A 24,601-nucleotide genomic window follows, 5' to 3' on the forward strand; every position below is an offset into this window, starting at 1 on the left:
AGTTATTTCCTCATAATCCCTCATTTCTATGAATAAAATTTTTATTATTTTTGGAAATTAAAGTTTTACATTAAAATGATGTGCTGGTCTTTTAAGTAATACTAGTCCTTTCTAATCTGCAGAAAATGATCTACATATTGGAAAGTATACACATGTAAAAATTGTTTCCTACTCTCATTTCCCCCATGTTCTTCTGAAAGGCTGGTTTGCCTATGCCTTCTGGGATTAGTGATGGTGAGTTACACATTGGCCAAACAGTGCACAGTAATGTATGAATATTAAGGCATAGACCTAAAAGGCCTAAAAGACTTAAATAGCCTTCTACTTTCCTACTTATTATAAATTATAAATATTTATGGCTGAGTAAAATTCCATTGTGTGATATAACATTTAATCAATTCTTCTATTGATGCACATCTTGTCTGTTTCCATAGTTTGGCAATTGTGAATTGTGCAGCTATGAACATAGATACATATGCATTAATTTGATAATTTGGTTTCCATTTTGGGGGGTAGATACCTAGAAATGGTACTACTTGATCATATGGTAGGCTCATTAACATTCTTCTTAGGATCCTCCAAACTGTTTTCCAAAATGATTGCTCTAATTTGAAATCCCACCAACAATGTATTAGAGTTCCTAATTCTTCATAACCTCGCTAGCATTTGTTGTATTTTGAATGATTGCCATTTTAATTGGGGTTAAGTGAAATCTCAGAGGAGTTTTGATTTGCATCTTTCTAATTTCTAATGATGTTGAAAATTTTTTCATACATTTATTGGCCATTTGATTTTCTCATTTAATGACATATCACTTGCACATTTTTTTTATGGTACTGGAGTTCCAGGAAGCCCTTCTACCTCTGGGCTACAATCCTAGTCCTATTTTATTTTTGGAAACAGGGTCTCTTAAGCCAGTGCGGCTGGCTTCGAATCTGCACAATCCTCCTGTCTCCGCCTCCCAAGCACGGGGATTACAAGCGTGCGCCACCACGCCCGGCACACCACTTGCACATTTTTGATTGGGTTATTTGTTTTCTTGGAGGTGAGTTTCTTGAGTTCTCTATCAAGTCTATATATTGGTCCTCTGTTGAGGAAATAGTGGACAAAAATTTTCTCTCATTCTATCAGCTCTCTGTTGAGGTTCTTGATAGCTTCCTTTGCTGTGGAGAAGCTCTTCAGCTTAATGCAATCTCACATATTGATGTTCCTTTTGAATTTTTGTGCTTTGGGGATATTGGTGGGAAATTTTTTACCTGTGCCTATGAGTTGAAGTGTTGGATTTATGCCCACTTCAAGGAACTCCAAGGTATCTGGTCTGATGTCCAAGTCATTGATTTATCCTGAATTGACTCTTGTGCAGGGTTAAAAAGTGGGGTTTATTTCCGTTTATCTGCATATGGTTAACCAGCCAACATCATTTGTTGAACAGGATATCTTTTTTCCAGTGTATGTGTATTGGTTCCTTTGTCAAAAATCAATTGGCTGTTTGTGCAAATTTGTTTCTGAGTCTTCTATTCTTCTCCATTGGTTTATGTGTGTGTGTGTTTGTGCCTGTAGTATACTGTTTTTATTACTGTGGCTTTGCAGTATAGTTTGAAGTCAGGTTATTGCATTATATAAAACAAATTTATACACACTTCTTTTCAGAGATTTGAGAATTTGTGAGGCATTGGCATTACTATGTCTCATATTGACACTGAGAGAAATCGGAGTCCTTTTCTGAATAGTTTTCTGAATAGTTTTCTATTTTGTCCTAAAATTTCAAGTATCAAAGCAGTTTCCCACAAAATAAACTGCTACAAGTTGACATCTAAAATGATCCCAGAGTTCATCCTCAGAAGTTTATACAGGAAACTAGCACATATATCTGGAGAAGTTGGTTGATTTGTCTTTAGCAACATGTAAGAATATCAAAGCATTTATCTAACTGCCATTTGCATCTCATCTTTCCTTTGTGCAATGTGGGAATCTCCTCATAAATCTCTTTATAGAGATCAAATTATTATACATATTACATAATATATACTTTATTATAAATTATTAGTTGAAATATAAATCATATATATGATTTAAATATATATATGATTTATTATAAAAGGAGATCATTTTCTTGGCTACAGGTTTTTTTTTCTACTAATTGTAGGATTTAATTTAATATTACAACTTTGTTTCTCTTTTGCCCTTCTTTATCTCAGATGTAATTTCCCTCCCACATTCATTTTCAGAGCTGTGATTAACTATTGCACAGTTAAAATAAAATTAATTTTTCTCTGTGCCCAATCACCTACATTCCCAGATCAAATGTTCATTTAGAATCATGATTAGCAATTGTGATTCACAAAGAAGTCAATTGGTTTTATCTTTTTCCAGTCAACTTTTATTACCTTGCTTCTGAATTTAAGCCCAGCATATACATCAAGATCCAGTGAAGCCAGCTCAATAGTAACTATGCTATATCATCATGTCTAAGCCAAGTTTCTTTTTCAAATATGTAAGTGTTTATTAGATACAGTGAGTCCCCTCAAGTCTCTGTGAGGATCCACACACAAAAAAAGTGATGGCTAGAGTAAAGATTTAAAGGTTACAGAGTGGACTTCCTGTCACTGCTGGCTATAACAAAAAGTTTTGTTAAGAATCTGTGTGGAGATTCTCTATACAACTCTGTTAAATCCATTTAGAAGTTTATAGGGAAAATGTTACCAGGTTCTTGATAAAACAATATATCATAGATAAACCATTAAATCAGTACTTTGTAGATGTGTCAAAAGGGTTTCAAAATGAAAATATCCTCTAAAGCAAATACAAAGAAATTTTCTTTGTTTTAACTTATATTCAGTTTAGTATTTTGAGTATTTGGCCTTTAAGCACTATCAAAAAAGAATACCTTCAAGTGCCTCATTTTAACTTGAAACTTTAAACCCATTTTTATGCTTATGAAACAGATATGTAATTACTTTAGACTTTATGTATGCAAAAAATAAAAAAGTAGAAATCATCCACAGTTGTACAATCACCCTTGAAAACATAATATTTCAGTAAATGGTAGGTTGAACTAACAAGATTTCATGTAATATATTCAAAGGAATGTTATTTTTTTCTCTTGCTCCTCTCTATATATCCAGATAGGAATATTTTTGTTCTCAAATACCTAGAGAAAAACTTATAATGTTTCATTAATCTTCTGATTATTAGTAAAGTCCTCAAATTAGAAGTAGTGAGATATAAAACTGACTTAATTGACATATATATATATATATGTGTGTGTGTGTGTGTGTGTGTGTGTGTATGTTTATGCATATAAACAAAATAAATTTAACTGATATTATTTATAATGCCCCAATAAAAATATTTTAGTCCTATAATGAATCTGAGTCACTGATCTTATATAAACCATTAGAATATGATAAAACTCTGCCTTCCATTTAAAAGTTTCTCATATTGCCCCTCCACTACCAAGGATCTGCTGCTTAAAAAGGGGTATATTATTTTTTTTTCTCTATGTACTAATTTTTTGTCTATAGCTTTGGTGTTGGAGGGGCCTTAACAATTAAAGGTTCCATGAGTAGAAGTTTCTGACTTTGTGGTTCTTGTCCTAAGAGAACCCCAGGCCTTCCAAGTCTAATGTGTGTTTTTAAGATGCCTTCTGGTTTGGTGGGTGCTCTGTGAGTTAATGGAAGCAGTCTCTACTGCAGTTTCCTTGATCTGAACACACTCAGCTCTAATATGCTTAGTTGACTTTCGTATCAACTGTAGGTGGCAACTTTGGGGCAGGATTGAAAATGGATGACAAAGGTTTTCTGTCATGTGTGCCTATATCTAGTCCATAAAAATACACATATATTCCCTGGATGAGGTGGTGCATCCCTATAATCCCAATGCTTGGGAGACCGAGACAGAAAGATTTCAGGTTTGAAGCCAAACTCAGTACCTTAGTGAGGTCCTTAGCAACTTAGACCCTATTTTATAATAAAGGTTCAATCTTGAATACCTAAAAGAAATACATGTGTATTTTCTACTCTCAAATCAGTGATAAAATCAAATTCCAACAGAAACACCTATTTTATGCTTATCTCTTAGCTGCTTAGAAAGCCCATCTCTTACCATTAGGTTTCTTAGCTGGTTAGAAAGCCCATTGCTTACCATCAAGGAGAAGAGACAGGAGTCCACTGTGCCTTCCCTACTGCAGGGCTTTGCAGTGACCCCCACAGGCTCCACAGAAGCTCCAGTCACCAGGCATGCTATAGAAATACTCATAGATCTCTCCAAAATTTCCCTTCACAAAGCGTCCCCTTCATTCACCAAACCTTTTGTACTCCAGATACGAAGGGCTTAATAATGGTTCAATCTATTTTCAGTTAGGTTCTTTGAAATACTGATTTTTGGTAACTAGTTTTGAAATATAATTAGTGTCTTATCATATTAGTTTTAAATTCTAATTTAACATCTTGATTATCTACTAATTGTAGCAACACACACACACACACACACACACACACACACACACACCTTTAAAACTCAGGTTCTGATATAAGCCTGCCTATACTGAAGTCTTGTTGTTTCATTTAATTAGTTCTTTGTCTGTAAGCCAGTTACTTTTTTCTTTTTCTACATTAGTTATCTCATTTGTAAATCAAAACAAATAATAGTCCCTACATAAACAGTATGGCTACTGTGAACAATAACATAATGATATATAAGACATGCATAGAAAATGTCTATTCCATACCATTAACCATGTGACAAAACAGACAATACTAATATAGGCATTATGGCTGTATTTATAAATGCTCTCTTTTGACAGATTCAAAATGGCAACTGTGGGACATAGCACTTTTCAGTGGCTGAAATAACTACCAAGAAGGCAGCGTCTTAACCAACAAAATAGATCTCAGGAACCAAAACAGATCCAGGAACCTCGTCAGAAGGAATCCTGAAACCCTGAACTGTGAGATCCACTGGAAAAAAAAAAAAAAAAAAAAGTTCAAGCATCAGATCTGCTACAGACACAGCCAGGCCGCCACCACCAGCATGGGTTGCCAGCCCAAACCACAATGCCTGGACCAGACTGACACCAAAGTGGCAAAATAACCCAAGAGTTTTAAAACAGACATAGAGCTCCTACATCTTAAGCAGCTAGCGGCGCCAAGCCAGAAGCCCGTGGGCTCACCAAAGGCAAGGCCACAGTGGCATAGTGAGTCCTCTAGATACCTGGATCAAGGAAGCCAGGTATCTGAGTGCGTTCAGAGAAGCTGCAGGTCTTAGCTTGCACCCCAGGTCCAGCGCTAGCCCTGGGCACCTGTCCCCCACCCCAGACTCAGAGCTATCCTCGTGTGCCCAGCCTATGCCTCAGGACCTGCACTAGTTGTCCGTGCCACCACAACCCTAGACCCGGAGCTCACCTTGTGCGCCTACCCACATGCCCTCCCCAGCCCTGGTGCTAGCCTTGCGGGCCCTGCCCACTCCCCAGGACAGCACTAGCTGTGGGCGCCCCATGGGCACCTGAAGACTGGGTGCTAGCCTTGGGCACCCAGCCCACACCCCAGGTCCAGCACTAGCCATGTATGCCAGGCCCACACCCTGGGGCCTACCACTACCCTCATGTGCCCTGCCTGAGCGCTAGACCAGTGCTACCCTCTGTGCCCCACCTGCGTCCCCGGACCCAGCACTACCTGTCTGCACCTGCCCCGCAACTGGAGACCCACCACTAGCTGCCTGCGCCCTCCCCGCACAGCCTGAGACTGAGACTTGGTGCTAGCCTAGAGTGCCCATCCCACACCCTGGGTCCAGCACTAGCCTTGGGCATGCTGCCCAAGCCCTGGATGCCTAGGCATCTGTGCCCACGTGTGCCTCAGGACCAGCTATAGCCATGCACCCAGTCTGCACCCTGGGATCCAGCAGCACTCTGGAGGTAATTTTGTGCACCTTGGAACCCTACAGCAACCCTTTCCCCAGGTTGTAACTTGGGACCCCATGGGCTAGCACAGTTAGAATTTCCAGAGACACAGGAAAAATCCTAAAGGCACAATACCTGCACAGGGCCTCAGGGGGAAGCTCCAAGACTACTTTGGACACCCTTTACCCCTCTGGTAGGGAAGCACAGACCTGTGTCCAGCGTGAAGAGTGTAGAGGGTGCTGAATCCAGGCTGGGACTTGTACATAATTTATTAGCAGTAACACCAGACACCCTGACACCTAAATCCAAAGCTGTCAAAGGCAAGAAAGGGGTCCAAACAACCAGACAGTGGCTTAAGAAGCTGACAATAGAGTACAGAGAAAATTAAGAGACATTGGATTATACTCTGAACACTACCACAGAAATCGATATTTAGATATTATATGAACCCAACTCCATATTTGTAAATTAGTAGGACTGGTTTCTTGTTGTTTTTGATTTTTTCTTTTGTTTATTGTTATTTTTTACCTTCTTTCTTTTCCTTTTATTTGGGTTTGTTTTGTATGTGTTTGATAATTTGCTTTGTTTCTGGTCTCACACAGTCACTAGTTCTTTTTATTTTATTCTTGTCCTTTTTTTCCTCTTTCTTACATTTTTTCCTTTTTTGGTTGTTTTTTTTTCTTTGATTATACAAAAGTTAGCTTTTGTATCTTGTGTTGATACTTTATTTGTGTTTGTTTGCTCCTTCCCCCATCTCTCTTATAAACTGCCCCACTCTAGCCTATCTACTTTCTTCCCTCAAAACTTTTTCCCATACTATATCTCCTTGTTTAACATTCAAAGTATTTCATATCTCCATACTTAAATACTCTACTAACTACAATAGTCCTACTATTTAACTCTCTCTCATTCTCAACAAGATATTACCTTATTATACTTAAATTCCTACTCAACCTAAACATATCCTCTACCTAACCGGACTCCTGAACCCATCACCCTGGCTCCTCCCCCATCACCCAACCCTCACCATAGGAAAAAATACTGCTGACCTGCTGACACCTCTAAATTACTAATACTAAGATTGGATTAGATTGGTCTGGAATGAAATGAAAGAGTCAGTAAATAAAATGAAAACAGCAATAGAAAGAAACTCTGGAAGATTAGATGAAATCGAAAGTAGAATATCAAAGAATATCACTGCTAGAAGACAGTTCATTCAAAACCAAAAACACAGTCAACAGCATACAGAAGTCATTACAGCAACAAAATCTAAACATCCAACAACTGTGGGACAATATGATGCATCCTAACTTAAGGATAAAAGGCATTGAAGAAGGGATAGGGGTACAGACTAGGAGCATCTGTAGTCTCTTCAAAGAAATTCAGAGAATTTTCCAAACATGGAAAGAGACTTGGATCTCCACATACAGGAGACATACAGAATACCATTAAGACAAAAATAAAAGAAGAACATCCCCATATCATAAAATAATCAAAATGACCAACATAGACATCAAGGAAAGAATCTTAAAAGCAGTGAGAACAAAAGGCCAGGTGACATATAGAGGCAAAACAATAATAATCACCCCAGACTATACATCCCATATCATGAATGACAGCAGAGATTGGTATGATGTGATCCAGACCCTGGAAGAAAACAACTTCCAACCAAAACTGCTATATCCAGCAAAACTATTATTCAACATTGATCAACAAACAAAAGTGTTTCAAGATAAGCAGAACTTCAAAAAATTTATGAATTCTAAGCTAACACTAGAGAAAATACTTACAGAAATAAACAATAAAGAAGAAAAAGGAAGAAAACTCCAGAAAAAGAGAAGATAAAAAGTTGACGAGCAGGGCATCTAAGTAAAGAAGAAATAATATTATATCGAACAGAAGATAAAACACAAAATGACAGGAAACAAACAACACATTTCAATAATAATATTGAATGTCAAAGGACTTAATTCTCCAATCAGAAGACACACACTGGCAATGTGGATTAAAGAACATAATCTAAATATATTCTGTTTGCAAGAAACACACCTTATAGCAAAAGACATTCACAGACTGAAAGTTAAAGGATGGAAAAAGATATAACATGCCAATGGAGACCAAAAACAGGCAGGAAAAGCAACACTGATATCCAACAAAACAGACTTTAAGCTAAAACACATCAGAAGAGACAAAGAAGGACACTTCCTTTTATTAAAAGGAACAATCCACCAAGAGATTATAATGATAGTAAATGTATATGCCCCAAATGTGGGTACAGCCACATATGTAAAATAAATCCTCCAGGATATCAGACCTAAAATAAACACAAATACAATAATAGGGGGAAACTTCAATATACCTCTCACACCACTGGATAGACCTTCAAGGAAAAAGATGAGGAAAGACTCTTCAGAACTAATAAAAACTATAAACCAAATGGACTTCATAGACATATACAGAATATTTCAATCAGGAACAACAGAATACACATTCTTCTCAGCAGCCCATGGCACCTTCTCCAAAATAGATCACATCCTAGGACACAAAGAAAGCAGCAGAAAATTCAAAAGATTTAACATAATTCCCTGCATCTTTTCAGACCATAATGGAATGAAAGTAGAAATCAACAACAGGAATCCCAAAAGAAACTATTTAAATACAAGGGGACTGAATGATACAGTATTGAATGATGAGTGGGTAAGCTCAGAAATTAGGGGAGAAATAAAGAAATTTCTAAATGAAAATAGAGAAACAACTTACCAAAATCTATGGGAAACTTTGAAGGAAGTGTTGAGAGGAAAGTTCATAACATTCAGTGACCGCATAAGAAGAACAGAAAGTCACCAAGCAAACAACCTAATGACACAACTCAAGGACCTAAAAAGACTGCAACTGTCCAATCCCAAAGCCAGCAAAAGGCAGAAATTTATTAAAATAAGGGCAGAAATAAATTAAATAGAAAAAAAATTCAAAGAATCAACAAAACAAAAAGCTGGTTCTTTGAGAATATTAATAGGATTGACAAACCCCTGGCCAACCTAATCAAAAGAAAGAGAGAATCAACTCTAATTATTAGAATCAGAAATGAAAAAGAAGACATCACCACAGATGGAGGGGAAATTCAAAGAATTATGAGAAACTATTTTGAGAATTTATACTCCAAGAGACTGGAAAACATGGAAGAAATCAATAGATTTCTAATCACATATAACATACCTAAACTGAACCAAGAGGACATAGCAAGCCTAAACCAACCAATAGCAAACAACAAAATAGAAATGGCGATAAAAATTCTTCCATCAAAGAAAAGCCCAGGCCCAGATGGGTTTTAAGCTGAATTCTACAAAACCTTCAGTGAAGAACTAATACCAATACTTCACAACTTGTTTCGGGAAATTGAAAGAGATGGAATTCTCCCTAATTCCTTCCATGAGGCCAGTATCACATTAATCCCCAAACCAAATAAAAATATTTCAAGAAGGGAAAATTACAGACCAATATCCTTAATAAACATAGATGCAAAAAATTCTAAACAAAATACTAGCTATACACATTCAAATCTATATCAAGAGAATTGTACACCATGACCAAGTTGTTTTCATCCCAGAAAAGCAAGGCTGGTTCAACATATGCAAAGCAATACATGTTATTCACCACATAAATAGAACTAAGAACAAAAACCATGTGATCATGTCAATAGATGCTGAAAAAGCATTTGACAAAATCCAACATCCATTTATGTTAAAAACACTGCAGAAAATTGGAATAGAAGGAACATATTTCAACATCATTAAGGCAATATACAATAAACCCAAAGCCAACATCATACTGAATGGGGAAAAACTGCAAGAATTCCTTTTAAAGTCAGGAACAAGACAAGGATGCCCATTATCACCACTCCTTTTCAATATAGTTTTTGAGACTCTTGCCACAGCAATAAGAAAAGAGAAGGAAAACAAAGAAATTCAAATAGAAAGAGAGGAATTAAAACTATCCTTATTTGCAGATGATGTGATTCTTTATCTAGAAGATCCAATGAACTCAACAAAAATACTTCTGGAGCTGATTAACCAATTCAGCAAAGTTGCAGGATACAAAATCAACCTAAAGAAATCAGTTGCTTTTCTTTATGCCAACAACAAATCCACAACAAAAGAAATACAGAAAACTATTCCATTTACTATAAACTCTAAACCAATAAAATACTTAGGAATAAACCTAACCAAAGATGTAAAAGACCTATCTATACAGAGAAAACTACAAAACATTAAAGAAAGAAATTGAAGAAGACCTTGGAAGATGGAAAGATCTCCCTTGCTCATGGATAGGCAGAATTAATATAATCAAAATGGCCATTCTGCCAAAAGTGATCTATAGATTCAATGTAATCCCCATTAAAATATAAACAACATTCCTCATAGACCTGGAAAACTCAGTTATGAGTTTTGTATGAAGAAAGAAAAGCCCCAGAATAGCCAAAGCAATTCTCAGCAACAGGAACCAGGCAGGAGGCATCAAAATCCCGGACTTCAAATTATACTATAGAGCAATAGTAGTAAAAACAGCATGGTATTGGCACAACAATAGGCAGACTGACCAGTGGAACAAAATAGAAGATACAGAAACAAACCCACACATCTATAGTCAATCGATCTTTGACAAAAGGGCCAAACTTATACACTGGAGAAAAGACAACCTTTTCAACAAATTGTGCTGGGAGAACTGGCTATCCATTTGTAGAAAGTTGGATCTGAAACCTTACTTCTCACCTAGCACAGGCAACAACTCGAGATGGATCAAAGACATAGAAATTAGATGAGAGACTGTGAAGTTATTATAGAAAGGCATAGGATCAACACTCCAACATATAGGCACAGGCAGTAACTTTCTCAACAAGATTTCCAAAGCACAGAAAATTAAAGCAAGAAATAACAAGTGGGATAGCATCAAACTAAAAATTTTCTTCTCATCAAAGGAAACTTTTTTTCCATCAAGAACCTAAAGAGGAAAGCTACAGAATGGGACAAGATCTTTACCAGTCACCACTCTGATAAGGGGCTAATATCCAGAATATTCAAAGAGCTCAAAAGATTTTACACTAACATAAAAATACCCAATCAAGAAATGGGCAATCGAATTGAATAGACACTTTACAAAAGAAGAGATACAAATGGCCAATAGATTCATGAAAAGATGTTCCTCATCATTAGGCATCAGGGAGTTGCAAATCAAAACTACACTGAGATTCCATCTAACCCCAGAGTGGCAAGCATAAAGAAATCAACAACAAATGCTAGTGAGGATGTGGGGAAAGAGGAACTCTTTTACACTGTTGGTGGGAGTGCAGAGTAGTCAGCCACTATGGAGTTCAGTGCAGAGATTCCTTAGAAAACTGGGAATATATCCACCATTTGATCTGGCTATACCACTCCTGGGTATATTTCCAAAGGGCTTGAAATCACAGAACTACATTAACATATGCATACCCATGTTCATAGTAGCACAGTTTGTAATAGCCAAAATATGGAACCAACCTAGATCTCCATCAACAGATGAATGAATTGCAAAATTATGGGAAATAAGCACAATGAAATTCTATTCAGCTGCAAAGAAGAATAATAGCATTTTCAAGAAGATGGAAGGAACTGGAGAACACTATGGTGAGATTATTCAAGCACAGAAAGAGAAGGGATATGTTTTCTTTAATATGCCCTAGCTAGGGAGTAGTGGTAATACTAGAGAGACTCCAGATAATGAAGGGGAAATCTCAGCATAGCTAGAATGGAAGGATAGGAGAGGAAGAAAGCTGAGGTTTTTCAATGGAGGAGCTACATTCGAATATGTGTAATAGTATAAATATAGCATGGTTAACCTTGACACTCTTTATTTGGAGGGGGGGAAGTGGGATGGGGGGGAACGACATGAAGCACAATCTAAATGTACACCATTTTAAATGTGTTCCACATATAAATAAAATAAAATATGGAAAACTAATTATTTAATTAAAAAATTTAAAAGTATAAAAAAGATAATAAAATATAGCATTTCAAAAATTAAAAGAAAATGCTCTCATTTTATAATTTGTCTAATTTATGAGGATTTTTATGCCATAAAATATTTCTTAATAATTGTATGGTATTCAACTGTACAATAGTTGCTTAATTTTCAATACTAGACTGAATGTATATAACATTTCTAATATTTTATGATGTTTTTCTCTTAAAATACATTGATTAAATAAAAAGATTACTAGTGAAATATGATCATTTTAAGGCATTTAATACATATTTAAAAATTATCCAGCAAAATAATAATAGTATTTTTATGTATTTTATTTTCAAGACTACCTTAAAAATTTTTTTCCTATTTTATTTTTTTTCAGAAAATGTATTTATTTTTTGCACATATATATGATATATAAACACTTTTCCGAGCTTTTACACATAGCTGAAACTAATGCATATAAGAAACTAAACTAAATGTTATATTTGTCCTAACGCTAACTGTAATCCTAATTCTAAACAAATGTGACACTCTTACAATACACTGAAATTGAACATGATTTCACATATATATGATATGAAAAACCCTTTTCCATGCTTTTAAACATAGCTGAATCTAACACATATAAGAAACTAAACTAAATGTTATATTCGTCCTAAGGATAACTGTTCTCCTATGTCTAAACATATGTGAAACTCTTACAATACACTGAAATTGAACATAATTGCACATATATGTAATATATAGAACACTTTTCCGAGCTTTTAAACATAGCTGAAACTAATGAATATGAGAAACTAAAATGTTTTTTTCGTCCTAACGCTAACTGTAATCCTAAGTCTAAACATATGTAAAACTCTTACAATACACTGAAATTGAACATAATTTCAAATATATATGATATGTAAAAAACTTTTCCGAGCTTCTGAACATTTAGTTTAGTTTCTTTTTTTTTTTTTTTTTTTTTTTTTTTTGGTGGTACTGGGGTTCCTGGAAGCCCTTCTTCCTCCGGGCTACACTCCCAGACCTATTTTATATTTTTGAAACAGGGTCTCTTACGCCAGCGCGGCTGGCTTCGAACCTGTGATCCTCCTGTCTCCGCCTCCCAAGCGCGGGGATTACAAGCGTGCGCCACCATGCCTGGCAAGTTTAGCTTCTTATATGCATTAGCTTCAGCTATGTTTAGAAGCTCGGAAAAGTTTTTTACATATTATATATACGAAATCATGTTCAATTTCAGTGTATTGTAAGAGTTTCACATTAGTTTAGAATTAGGATTACAGTTAGCGTTAGGACGAATATAACATTTAGTTTAGTTTCTTATATATGTTAGTTTCAGCTATGTTCAGAAGACTACCTTAAAATTTTGACTAGCTATCTACTATTAGACACTCTTAGACTTAAAAGGATATCTATCAACGGTAATGAAAAATAGCTTCAGGGTGGTCTCTTCTTTCCAAATAAAGTATATTAAAAGATTACTGAAAACAGTTTTAGACAAGGGAATTTTAAATGTAATTTAAGAATGGATGAAGCAAGGGCTGGGCATGGTGGTGAAAGCTTGTAATCCCAGCATTTCAGAGATGGAGATCTGAGGATTGCGATTCACAGACAACCTAAGCTACTTTGTGATGCCCTTGCAACTCAGTGAGACCCTTATTTCAAAACATAAAAAAAGACTGAAAAATAGGACTGAGGGTGTAGCTCGGAGGTAAAATGCCCCTCGATTCCATCCCAAGTTCCTAAAAAATAAAAAATGGATGAAGCAAAATGCAAGTTATCTTTAGAACCAGGGACTTACACTCACCATTCTTTCCAAACAGAAAAATAAAATGAAGTAATGGGAGTGAATAATAGCATTGGTCTATTCTGGTGGTTCATCATCAGATACTTAGATAAACTGTTTTAATTATGTAAATGTATCTAGTGGATGAGTGTTAATAAACTTCTATTTAAATAAAATAAATTAAAATTCCCTTCTCCTTAGCCTATTATATTTTAATTAGTTTCTTGAGCACAGTCAGTAACTTCGAAGTTATACAATTGACAAAATCAATCACTAAGGAGTATAAATCAGCTAGATACTAGTGTGACATAAGGCACACAGTAATTACTTGTGATAGCAGATTAAAAGTTTCACATAAGTAATGAGAAGAGGATACCGTGGTTCTCATTTTTTAGCATTTTATATAAGTAATATGAAGATTATGCCAGTTTTTTTTTATCAAGGTCCCACAAACTCCCCAATACCTGGCTTAAAGTAACATCATCTGTCTTTTATTTTGTTTTGTTTTGTTTTGTTACTGGGGCTTAAATCCAGAGGCAGTCCAGTTCTGAGCTATATCCCCAGCCCTTTTTTATTTTTTCATTTTTATTTTGAAACATAGTCTCACTAAATTTTTAAGGCTGGCCTCAAACCTGCAATTCTCCTGTCCTGTTTCAATATTCCAAGTACTGGGATTACAGCCATGTGAAATAAGAATACCAGTTTCTTCTTCTTAAAGATCTTAATTTAGAATATTCTATTCTGAATAAGCTATCATCCTCTCTCTCTCTCTCTCTCTCTCTCTCTCTCTCTCTCTCTCTCTCTCACACACACACACACACACACACACACACAAACAAATAAAAACAAAGGTATTCCCTTTAACACTGAATAACAGCCATCAGACTAACCTTATAAAGTAGTGGTAATTTTCCTAATTTCAGGAGTGCAATCTGATTTGTTGTGTTTTTCATTTTTTTAATTCTTCGTAAATCATCTACAGTTCCATAACTCACATCAATCACTTCAGCCTGAAAGAAGAGAAAGTACAAATAAAAATGAAGCCTTCAAGAATTACAGCAAATTGTTTATTTAATATAAAATTATTTATAGTAATTGAAATGTTCATAAAATAACTTATTTTATCTCTCACTCTGTCTCAGTCATGATAAGCATGACTTCTTTTACTCTCACTACAACAATTTACTGGTCACTTGGGAAAATGTGTATTCTGTGTGTTTGAGGGGGTAGGGATAATAGGGATTGAACCCAGAGGAATTCTTCTGAGCTATGTCCCCAGCCCTACTTATTTTTTTTTTTTATTTTGGAAACAAGGTCTTGCTAAATTGCTGAGGTTACTCTCAAACCTTCTATTCTCTTGTCTCAGCCTCACAAGTATTGGGATTACAAGTGTCTGCCACCAAGCCTTGGCACTTTGCATTCTTTCTGCTAAGTAAATTATAAGTCTTACACATTTTTCTAAGAAACCATAGAGTTTAATTTGTTTTGAGTCATTTTATAAACGTTTGCAAGATTAATTTCCTTAAGGTTAACACCATACCATTTCCAACTTGAAAAACAATTCAATGATTCTTCACTGCTATCCAAATTAAGTACAAAAACCTGGAATTGTGTGATCATTGTGCACAGCTGCTCAGACTGTACATGATCACTTGTGAAGGACAACTCCTGGGTTGTGCAGGATACATCTATATTGCTAAATGTGCATGCCTAGTGTTGCAAGATTTTAGAATATGGTCCCAAATGACCACCTCTGTCCTCTGTCACAATTTCCACACCCCACACTTAAGTTGTATTATATTTTACACCAATACTACTCACATTTAAAAATTCCCTTTTGCCAATAAAAATATTCATCTGAAAATCTAATAGGAATCCTCTGGTATAGTTAATCTTTTCCTTCTCCTTGAAAAATGCCAAACCACAGGGTTTATTATACACATATTCCTATCAGCCAAGATGATATCTTTTTTTTTAATTTTATTTTATTGGTGCACTGTATTCATACATCATAGTGGGATACAAACTTTTGTAGACATACATGCACACATCGCCCAGTCAGCCCCCACCAGATCCCCACCCCATTCTCTCCCCATCCCTCCTTCCCATGCTTGGCTTAGTGGTTGACATCTAGTATTATAGCAATTTATCCAAAATTAAAAATGATAATCTCACATAACAGTTTCATTTGTCTGATACCAAGCGTTTGATGATTTAAAGATAGCATTTCAATATTTCTTTTTGCTTTCTTTCTTACTAGAGCATATTTTTTTCTGTTTTTTTAGGTGAAACTATCATATATTTATATATTTATTTTTCAGAAAAAAATCTATCCTAATATGGAATATGAATTCTAGATACCCAAAACGATCTTGAAAAAGAACAAAGCTAGCAGATATATATTTTCTGATTTCAAACCATATAAAGCTACAATAATTGAAACAGTGTAGTACTGTTCTAAAGGCAGATATATAGACCATTGGAGTTAAATACAAGCCTAGAGCTAAATTCTTCTCTATATTGTCAAGTTATTTTTGACAAGGTTTCCACGAACATTTGGTGGTGGAAATAATAATCTTTTAAGTAAATATTGTTGAAAAATAATAATTACATGGAAAAGAATAAAATTGGACCTTTACCTAATCCCATATACAAGTATTAACTCAAAATAGATAAAAGACCTAAATATAAATCTTAAGACTATAAACTTTTAGGAGAAAATCTGGGTCATAAAACCTCACAACATTGAAATTGGCAGTGATTTCTTGGATATAATTTCAATGGCACAGGCAACAGAAGAATATACAAACTCCCTAAAAAATAAAAGAAAATATTGTATATCCAAAGACAATGTAAACAGAGTTAAAAGTTACTAATAGAATTGGATAAAATATTTCCAAATGCTATATCTGAAGGTATATTAATATTCCAACTAGAAATCCTAAAAATTAACAACAATAAAGGCAAACAATACAACTTAGAGATAGGTAAAAGACTAACATAAATAATGAATCTCCACAGATAACCAATCTTACTTGTCTGTTGGATGGAAACTCAGAGATTTCTAGAAGATCAAATCAGGAAAATAACTGTAGAAATAATAGAGGTGCTTCGAAAAGAACTCAGAGAGAGCCAAAAAGAGATAAAGGATGCAATTAATGAAGTAAAGGCCTCAATTCAAAGCACAAACAACCGATTAGACCACATGGAGAACAGAATCTCACTCTTAGAAAGATGAGCAATCCAAAAATGAATGCATAGTTTCTAATCTAGAAAAAAATATCCAACAGCAGGAATCTGACATTGAAGAAATATGGGCCCATCTTAAGAGAGCTAATCTAAGAATAATTGGAATAGAGGAGGGAAAAGAAAGTGATACCAAAGGGATCAACAATCTCTTCAAGGAAGTAATAGCAGAAAATTTTCCAAATATAGAGCAAGAGGTTGATACACAGATCCAGGAAACTTATAGAACTCCCTTTAGACAGGATTGGAGAAGAGGATCCCCACGCCATATAATTGTCAAAATGACCAATGTGGAAGCCAAGCAGAGAATCTTAAAGGCAACAAAAACAAAGGGCCAACTGACATTCAGAGGCAAACCAATTAGAATCACTCCAGACTTCCCAAACCAAGTCATGAGAGCCAGAAGGGCTTGGAGTAACATATTCCAAACTCTGAAAGAAAACAACTTCCAGCCAAAAATTTCCTATCCAGCAAAACTTTCTATCAAATTAGATGGAGAAATAAGAAGCTTCCATGACAAACAGAAACTGAAGGAATTTATGTCTTCAAAACCAGCGCTAGAGAAAATACTCAAAGAGATTAACTACAAAGAAGAAATAGGTAACACTCACCAGAACCAGAGAAACAAGAGTTTCCATCCAACAGACAACTAAGATATCTTCTAACTAGACATTTTGCAATTTTTTATTTAAATAATATTGTTATGAAATCCAGTGTTTTATTATAATATAAAATGTACTGCTTTAAATTACAGCATCTTGTCCATAAACATGTTGATAAAAGCAATTAGTGTTGGCAAAAGTAGAAGAAATGGAGATAAAGCTCTTAGACCTCTAACTTCTCACCTCCTTAGTTGAAGCTAATTCACTTCCTCCAGTTTTATACAAAGGGCTTCCATAAAAGATTCATTTAAAGAAAGAATTCTATTTCTGGAATAGCATATGAATATATCCAAGATAGGTAAATCTAACTCTTGAAAACTTTTCTGCATGAAATACCTCTCTGAACACCACATTTATCTGCATCTGCAAAGACTCTGCTAATACACCAAGGTCCATTTCACATGTTACCTACCTGATGAATTATACTTCTCTGTTGCCCAATTATTTATAACCTCATTCTACTTTGAATTCCAGAGTAACTTGTTTCTGAATTTATATAGGCCTCCACTGAAGCAGACCCTTTGTATATACTTTATCTACCAGTTTCAGTTTTCAGCATAAGGATATTACCGGCTGGAGGGCTGGTGACATATTCCTGTTCACTCAGGTATCCCCATACACTGTTAGCTCATCAGTCTTGAATTGAAATGATTATAACTTATTCAGGACTTCAGAAAAGTTTAGCTGTAATTTCAGGTGGGTTTTCCAAAAGAACTAATTGCCAAAAATGCTCTGTCAGAGTATTTTTTTCTTATAATTTTCTTCCTATCAAGATGTGATTAAATCTGCACCTTTAATAAAATTTTCAAGTTTGCTGATGCCATTACCATATAAATAAATCTTGATCTATGACTTTGAAAGCCTGATTAAATAAATGAATATATAATATTAATGACTGCATTGCAAAAATGAGAGAAGTCATATGTTTCATTTCAAATTTTTAAGTTACATACTAATTATTTGTGATTTAGTGACAGCATCTTAAGACAGAGTCATTAGTCAATTTTCTATGCTAATTTTTTATCCAGTATAAATTGTGAAAACCTTACTTCTTGGGGCAGATAAAGTTCCTACTGTGACTTTTTGTTTGTACATATGACAGAAAAGCATAATACTTATAAAAATAACAATTCTACAAAAAACATTTCCAGTGTTGAAAATATCAATAGCTTGAATTAACAATGCCATTGTAATAAAAGTAATAATTACAAAAATCTCAATGTTCTGATGGTGACTGGCAATAATGAAATGTATACATTGCCTTTAAAGGATACCTATGAACCGGATCCTTTCTGAAAATCTTTCCTATTTACTTTCAAGCTAACCAAAAATCACCAGCTACAAGAAAGTACATTAAATTTTTCTTAGGCACAAAGCAATATACAATGATGATAAAACGCAAAGTCGTTTCTTTTCATATACTTTCCTTGCTACAGTGAACCTCTTTACTATATTTATTCTGACACATTGGAAAATTGTCCACCCAATCAAGTTGGGGTACTATGTTTAATTTACACTCAAAAGGCAAGAATTAAGTCACATTTTAGTGGCTTCTTAGAAGCCAAGTACCTGGGATGTACTAAGCTCTTCTTTCCATGGACACCACAGTTTTTAAAAAAGGATTTCCTTGTCACATAAGATAGAGTAACTGAGAGTGAAATGGAATTTAGTTCCTTATTGACGTGTGTGTGTGTGTGTGTGTGTGTGTGTGTGTGTGTGTGTGTGTTACTAGGGATTTAACCCAGGGACATTCTACCTCTAAACTAAACCCCCAGACCTAATTTATTTTTAATTTGAAACAGTTTCTCACTTAGGTACTATGTGCCAGCCTCAAAACTGTGATTCTCCTGTCTCAGCCTCCCAAGGACTCTGATTATAGGTTTGTACTACCACCATACTGAGTGCTTTAATATTTTTTCATCCTCTTTTTGACAGAGAGAATTATTAAAAGTTCAAAATTTTGATATTTTAATTTAATGTCTATACACTATTGTTGAATTAGAAACTTAAAAGCAGAAAGAATTGAAGAGGAAGCAAAATGTTTTATGGGGGAGGAATCAAGATATTGAGATAATATCAGAATCAGGGGTGGGCCATATTGAAAGATCTGAGAAGTTTGTCAGACTTTTATTTTAATTCTAAACTGCAATTACATCCTTTCTGCAGAAAATATGTGATTAGAAGGAAATTATCAACCAGATAATTAGGAAAAACTAAAATCTAAAACATTAAAAACTGACATTCTATTTGTCAGTGGCTCCATGGTTTTTAATCTACATGCCATATTCATAAAAATCCATTAACTAAAAACCATAGAAATCTAATTTTACTCATCTTGTTCTTCTAAAACCAACCAGGGAAATGGCCTTCTTGTTTAATAAGTGTGCTATGAAATGTTAAAATAAATCACTTATACAAAAATATTGTTTATTAATAATTTGCTAAAAGGGTTTCAATTTTATTATGAAGAAATGCAATGTCAAATTGATCAAGCCTTACAATTGTAAAAAGAGAACATAGCTAGAAGCAAGAAGCATTTAATAATTCTCTACCCTGTGCTAGGAACTGCATATGATACCTGCTTTTCTCAGATAACAATCTTACATCTCACCAATTCACAAGTAAAACAAATAAAGCTCAGAGCGGTAAAAGGATCTAAGTAATCTGACTAGATTTCAAGAATGAAACAAGTTTTCTCTAGTCACCTACCAGGAAACCATTTTATCAACAGTTTTATTAACAGTGAAAGCCTGGAAACCACAGGAGAAAATAATTCCCAACAGTGCTGTTGGGTTCAACACAACAAATCAACCATGGAGCAACAAATACTCTTGTTAAAATATATAGATGCGAGAGAGAGAGAGAGAGAGAGAGAGAGAGAGAGAGAGAGAGAGAGAGAGAGAGAGAGGGAGAGAGAGAGAGAGAGAGAGAGAGAGAGAGAGAGAGAGAGAGATGCATTCTTGCCCATGCACAAAAGCACTCTGGTGTCTCTCTTAAAGGACACTAATCAAATCAGATAAGGCCACTACCCTTATGACCTTCTTTAACTATCTTGTTGTAGCCTGTCTCCAAATGCAGTGGTATTAAGACTCAAAATTTCTTTAACACTGATAATCCTGTTATTGTTTAGTATCAAAATTTTCACAATAAGCATTCAATTTTTCATCAGAATTTAATTTGCAATAATAGTTATTTCACATGATAAATAAAATTCCAGAGAAAATAATGCCCAAACCCAAACTGTCTACCTTATTAACAAAAAATAAAATAAATCAAAACTTTAAAAATTGATTGATCAACTGTTAAACTCAAATATGTACAGAAAATATATACAGAAATTGCTATTTTCAAACTAAATAATTTCTTAGTTTCTATTCAATATCATTCTCAAAATATCAATAATCACACTAGATAGAAAAAACATTGAATCTAGTTCAAAATTAGTATTATCATAAAGATAATTGTATGTATGTCACTATCATCATAAGTTACATTATGATGTGAAGCATTACATTATAATGTACCAATAAAAGTACAAAAATAAAGTTAATTGGGATATAAATTTATAATTCTGTTTGATATAGTAGCTCTACATTGCTTTTAAAAGATAGCTATATTCGTCATTAAAATTAGATGTCTATATAGTCTAGTAAAAACAAAACAACTATGCTTCATTGATATTGACTAAAATAATCATATGATAAAATGTTATAGATATATATTTAAATATTTAAATACATACACATGTGTACACATAGATATTGTCAATGCTTCATCTACACATTCACAAAGTGGTCATAGTCATCTATTTGTTTTTAGCACAAGCACAGATATTGGTACACAGTCGATATTTACTCACTAAATTGAGCGAACTTGTGTGTGTGTGAGTGTGTGTGTGTGTGTATCAAAATAAAGCAAATAAGGCTTAAAAATGGAGATCATAAATCATTTATAGGAGGCAGAGATATATTTGTGTTTGGAGCCTAGAATGGAAGGAGATATATTGAAATTAACTAGGTACTACTTAAAAGCTGATTAAAATAAAAAATAAATAAATAAATAAATAAATAAATAATTTCCTTAGTGATTGAGCTTTTAAGCACCAGCACAATTAAAAATAAACACTTGAGTACATTCAACTTACTCAGCACTATTCAAGTATTATTCATTTATTTTCTTCTTTAATCATGCTTATATTTCAGAGATAGGTAACTATCTTTAAGCTTGTTTTACATATGAGGGAATTGAGGTAAAGAGAAATTAAGTAACATTCACAGTCATGCCACTACTAAGTAATAAAGTAGTAATTCAAAGATAAAGAGTCTAATGTCCAGACTTATGTGTAATATGCAGCCACACCATTATCAATTTGGTCTTTGCCAAAGAGAAAGCAGGTGTGGCAGGTAAGAGGAAGTAAGACAAATAAAAAGGCTGTGGTCCTTTTGAGGATCACATAAATGATGAAAAGCTGACTTTCCAACCACCTAGCAATCAGACCTTGTGTTACTGAATGAACTTTTTTGGATATTGGTGTGCTCAGTAGTTAAATGATGGTTAGAAAATATAGCCATAAATTAGATCAAGGGGAGCCAATGTCAATAATAGTAAAAGTCAAAGTTCTTATATGGTCTATAATGACCTCCATAATCCTCGCTCTATTTTGCTTTATGGTTTCATGTTTCTATGCTCACAAGGAACCCCTACTTTCCTGAACATTCTTCTGTCACTGTCTTGAAATTCTCAAGAATTTCTGAGAAAGGGATCCTGCAGTTTTCCTTTTTCAACTGGGTCCTACAATTACATAGCCCTCCTTGGCTATTACTGCCCACTCTCTGCCTTCCACAACACCAGCAACTGGCTTACCATGCTTACTCCTCTAGAGCCTTGTCTTTAGCTGTCTCATCTTGTTCTAAATGCACCATCCTTTCCCAGATTCCTTTGACTCATTCCTGCCATTTTTCAAATCTTCCCTCTAATTTCAGCTATCCAATTATGTCAGTTCTGACTACTATATTCAATACTACAGTTACCTACCCAAGGAAATTCTTTCTATCCCCTTTACTCTATTATTTATTATTTTCCAATTCAAATTTTAGCTTCTCATTATTAGTATCTAGATAACATAAATCAGTATAATTTGCTTTTTTATTATATTGAACATTTGTCTATTTTTCTTTATGATGTTTAAGTTCCACTAGGTCTAGAATCTTCATATTGGTGTGATTGTTTGCTTTTGTTTAGGGCTATATAAATTTATTTGGAAAAGTAAGAAATACACACTGAGGGGGCATGTGGGCTACCTTGAGAGTGAGAAAGGCTGGGCTGAGGTCTTTGTAATGGAACAAAAACTTATCCCATATTTCTAGAATGGTGTGAAATAAATGGTGATTAAATGTTTGCTAGTGACTTTAATAGACAATGGTAAAACAATATATCCCAAAGAAATCTATTATCTAATATATAAAATTGCCCAAGCAAAAAAATATTGTTTATGAAGTTACCAGTCCAACACTTTAAAGCTTAGCATACTCCTCATCCTCTGTGACACTTAAAAAAACATGCAGGCAAAGGCCAAAAGATCACCTCTATATTATTTTAAGTGTAAAATGAAAATTTGAGAATTTTAAGAAAGTCATAAATTTTCTCTTTCTGTCTCATAATTTTATCAGCAGTCAAGATATTAATGACATTGCCAAAAGGACTATATATTTGCTTCAGGGATGTACACTTCTGGAAAGGTACATTTACATCCATCCATGAATGGCAAGATCACCCTGGGCAGAAGAAACAGAAGAATAAGTTAAAGAAAATGCAAAATTGTCATTTCCTATGCTCAGCTCAGAAAAATAACTGAAAGTTCCTAATTAAAAATATTAAAAATATTATTAAAAATAATAACTTTTTTAATAACTTTCAGTTATTAAAAATAACTGAAAGTTCCTAATTAAAAAAATGTCCCTGGGGTGATCAAGGTGTGAGTGGCTGGGGCTCCACTTAGGGGAACACAACAGTGCCATGTTTCTCCTCCACCTTGAAGTTGCAGAATAATTTACACTGATGAAATTGCTAATGTTTTGAAATAATTCAAGCTTGACATTTTCAACCAAATCAATCACTCTGAGCCTTCTAATTCTCTGACATTCAGAATGTACAGAATGTTTGAAAAGTTTGCTTTGACTAATACAGTAATCTTCTATTCAAATTCAGAAATGATAAACCCAAGCATTTCTGATGACAGAACATAATATTTTTACATGTGCTGTTCCTCCAAATTCAAGATTTTACTCTAGAAAACACCACTACCTCATGTAATGTAGATTTTAAATCCTCTTCAAGTTTTTTTTTTTTTTTTTTTTTTTTTCCAAAATGGCGACTGAGGGACACAGCACTCCTCAGTAGCTGAAGCAAATAAAGTTCAAATACTTAGAAAGCTGTGTCTTAATCAACAAAATAAATACATACCAGGAACCAAATCAAATCCTAGTACCTCGGGGGAACTCTGAACTTGAAGAAGAAGAAGAACATAGATCGGACACCGGACCAGCTGCAGATACAATCGGATCTGAACACTGTTCAGCGGCGGGCTGCTTTCGCGGGCCCGCGGAGCTGCCTGCCCGATAGTCCCGATAGTCCCGCAGCAAGATAATCCAGGACTGAAAACAGCGAGCAGCACCCACCGTCAGAATTCTGTGTGTTCACCAGTGACTGGACCACAACAGCATAGAGACTCCCACGAATCCTGAACCAAGGAAGACAGGTACCTGCGGGCGCCCAGGGAAGTGCAGACCCCCCCAGCACGCCCAAGCCTCAGACCCGAGCACTCTCCTCTGCGCACCTTGTCTGCGCCCCGTCCCCTGCTAGCAGTCAGTGCCTGGGCCACTCTCTCACTAAATTGGAGCCTTCCTATGTGTCTCGCCCCCCCCCTGCCCCCGCCACCTTGCCAGAGACGGCCTTCCAGGCTGCGAAAGCCCTGTGTAAACCGGAAATCTCCTTGGGGCACCCCCAGTT

At 35.0% G+C, this 24,601-nt stretch overlaps 1 protein-coding gene across 1 annotated transcript in view; it reads right to left on the reverse strand.

The window, feature by feature from the left end:
* The window catches only part of NAALADL2 (N-acetylated alpha-linked acidic dipeptidase like 2), a gene marked incomplete at its 3' end in the record, with an annotated part of 975,844 nt that overhangs the window by 561,306 nt on the left and 389,937 nt on the right, over positions 1-24,601 (reverse strand). Inside the window, exon 4 of the mRNA XM_080695918.1 lies at positions 14,576-14,695. Coding sequence (XP_080552044.1) covers positions 14,576-14,695 — 120 coding nt within the window. The remainder of the gene's footprint in view (positions 1-14,575; positions 14,696-24,601) is intronic.

Source organism: Muscardinus avellanarius, assembly GCF_963383645.1.
Source record: "Muscardinus avellanarius genome assembly, chromosome: 5".
In the NCBI taxonomy this organism is placed as follows: domain Eukaryota; kingdom Metazoa; phylum Chordata; class Mammalia; order Rodentia; family Gliridae; genus Muscardinus; species Muscardinus avellanarius.